We start from the raw sequence: 3,097 nt of genomic DNA, 5'->3' as shown, positions 1-3,097 counted from the left end.
TATATATATATATATATATATATATAAACACATTAGACTGCACGCTAACGATGAAAAAAAACTAGGTATAATCACATTTTGAATATGTTATGTTTTGTCTTTTAGGGAATCAGAAGTTGTCTACGATGATAGCAAGGATCCTATATTTCAGAAAAGGAAAGTAGCGTCGTTAGTAGCACATGAACTCGCACATCAGTGGTTCGGCAATTTCATCACCCCATCTTGGTGGCCTGACTTGTGGTTAAGCAAGGGGTTTGCTGTGTTCTTCCAAGTGTATTTCCTCAACAAGGTTATTTAATATTACTAATGCAATGAATTGCTCATTAAATAGAAAAGTTGGAAATACACTTCATTCTCTAAGATCAAAATAACATTCATGAAATATTTTTATATTTTTATAAAATGTATCAAGACAGAGCTAAATAACAAATGGCAATTCTTTAATTTAGAATTAGAATTATAGAATTATAAAAAAGATTGTAACACTGTTCTTCCCGCGAATAACTAAAACAAAATTTAACATCTAAAATTTTTATATCTTGATTTATTTTTGTATTCAGTAATGTACATTATCTTAAAAAATAATTAAAGTATGATCTTCGTAAAAGAAATTATACGTTAAACGGTTAACATTTGACATAAATAAATTACAATAAAAGTTAAAATAGCGAATTTTTTAAAAGTGGCGGACAGGTAGGTTTGTACTCTTGTAAATGCAAATTTTTCTTTAAATTTTTATATTCAGCTATATTAAAAGATTATTTTCGGTTATAGACATTTGAAGACTGGCGGTCAATGGACTTTTTCGTTACTGGGGCTATACACGATACTCTCCATTTAGATATTGGTTTATTGGATTCTGTTAACTTGAACCTTCATGATACCTTGGATTATGACCAACTCTTTGGTGATGAAGTTTATAAAAAAGGTAAAATTATGTAAATAAAGTAAAACTATCGTCCATGAATAGTTTAATGTAGATAGCACAAAGACAGAGGTGGAACAGAAAGTGAATATACAACAAATTCTCGTTTTGCGCAATACGTTCACATATGTACCTTAATATTATGTATAAAATATACTTTATATGTATTATTAATCAGTATTTTATGCTGTGTATTGTAGCTCCAGCTATATTGCGCATGTTATATCATGCAGTAGGCGACGAGGTATTTCGAAAGGGTATCATCAAGTATTTCGCTACAAAGTAAGTATGTACATATGTTTAATGTAGTCTATTATAGTTATCACATATAGCAACATTAAATATCATATAAGTATAATGTTTCTTACATTTACGTTGGAAAATATAGTACGCCATATCAGAAATATAAACTTATGCATTCAATATCCAATGCTATTTGATTAGAAGAGACCCATACTTTGTTCCTTAATTATAATTTGACTAAGCTAGTTTTAAGTTATATTTTTAGTTTCCACATGTGTAATTAAATTGTACATTAATACTCACGTTTGATTATGTAATAGTAAATTTAAATACATACGACGTATGTGTTATAGCTAATAACAATGTCATTTTTCTTTAGGCAATATACGGCGTTCACTCCCGATAATTTGTGGAGCGCCATACAAAGTGCTAAAGACGAAGCTTCTTACGTCCCTTATATGCGAGATCAAAAATTCAGAATAAAAGAAGTGATGGATACGTGGATAGTCCAAAATCGTTATCCTGTGCTGAATGTAACGAAACGATGAATTACGAAACTGCTCAAGTGACAATAACACAAAAATGTTTTCACGAACTTATGCCTGCCAATAATAAATGGTGGATACCCATATCCTACACTTACCAGGACTTTCCACATTTTTTCAATACTATGCCCAATAATTGGTTAAAACCAGATGAAACTCTTAGAGTGCAAATTATTACAAGAGGTTGGATTATCGTCAATCTACAACAAACTGGTATAAATCAATAAATTTTGCGCTCTTTTGTATTTATCTTATTTGCTTTATCAACACAAAAGTTTTACATTATATTCAAAAAAAAGCTTCAAGATTTATATAATTATAATATTCCTCGATACATTGGTGAATTACATTGGTAATGTACATTTTTTTGTAACAATTGTAAGTTGTAAATTACATAAAATTGGTTTGTTACAATAATAAAAATGTCAGTATTTGAAAATATACCTTGATAATTTCAAACAAGAAGATCTAATAATAAATTTAATTCGACAGCATACTGTCGTGTCTATTACGATACCGCAATTATGGAAAGAATCATACGTTACTTGAACTCTGAAGAATACAAGAACATACACGTCCTCAATCGTGCTCAAATTATCGATGATGCATATGCTTTTTTGCTCGAAGATCAACTAGATAGCTCCGTATTCATGAATCTTATAAACTACCTAAGACGAGAGAGAGATTATGTGGCATGGCGTCCAATGTTCCGAATATTAGGACGGAATAAGAAGTACTTTTCACTGCCAGAGAGTAAAGGTTTCAAGGTATGTAATAACAGATTTTATAAAGATAAAAAAGATGTTTGTGTGTGTGTAGAGTTATATTTGGCTCTTTAATTTGTCCAATCATTTACACATTTTCCGTTTTATAGAATAATTATCGCTTCGCAAATATTATATTAGTACAAAATTACTTTTTCAAAAAAGGTAAAAAAAGGCACCAAGCACACGCAATGTATTTTGTAAATTCAAAAATTCTACATATCACTTAGGTTGAGCTAAATAACGTAATTTTGTGATATAATTTTGTTAAAAAGAAATAAAGCTACCGCACTTAAGTTGGATTTTCTATTTAATATATGCACCTACGGATTAAAGAGCACGACGATCATGTCGTGAGTCTGTTATATTTGTACAAATTAACGTATTGACTGTTGGAATATGGTGAATTTTACGTAAATTTGTAGTTACCTGTTTAGTACGTGAAAGCGAGTAGCATAATACCTCTATATATTAGGCATACCTAAAAATAAATTCTGTCGCGATCGGTTTTATAATCGCATAATGGTAGGAATAAACATGTTAATTAACATTAATACAAATGAGCATAAGGAGAAGTGGGGAGCAAGCTCGCCGACAATTTTTATGATAGTGAATGTTTT

At 30.0% G+C, this 3,097-nt stretch overlaps 1 protein-coding gene across 2 annotated transcripts in view; it reads left to right on the top strand.

Annotated features, from left to right (window-relative positions):
- LOC112451641 (aminopeptidase 1-like) overlaps nucleotides 1-2,471 on the top strand; it is a 4,411-nt gene extending 1,940 nt beyond the window's left edge. The window contains exons 4-8 of one of the 2 annotated variants that reach the window (XM_025011403.1): nucleotides 106-289; nucleotides 775-928; nucleotides 1,126-1,207; nucleotides 1,548-1,926; nucleotides 2,206-2,471. In XM_025011403.1, the coding sequence (XP_024867171.1) occupies nucleotides 106-289; nucleotides 775-928; nucleotides 1,126-1,207; nucleotides 1,548-1,716 (589 nt within the window). In that variant the 3' untranslated portion in view covers nucleotides 1,717-1,926; nucleotides 2,206-2,471. Of the gene's footprint in view, nucleotides 1-105; nucleotides 290-774; nucleotides 929-1,125; nucleotides 1,208-1,547; nucleotides 1,939-2,205 lie in introns of those variants that run through there. The other variant, XM_025011402.1, reaches the window with a different exon arrangement.
- Nucleotides 2,472-3,097: the final 626 nt, after the last annotated feature.

Source organism: Temnothorax curvispinosus, unplaced genomic scaffold, assembly GCF_003070985.1.
Source record: "Temnothorax curvispinosus isolate PA1 unplaced genomic scaffold, ASM307098v1 QBEX01002439.1, whole genome shotgun sequence".
Lineage (NCBI taxonomy): Eukaryota > Metazoa > Arthropoda > Insecta > Hymenoptera > Formicidae > Temnothorax > Temnothorax curvispinosus.
The sequence above is the reverse complement of the archived record's forward strand: the minus strand, read 5'-3'. Positions and strand labels throughout refer to the sequence as shown.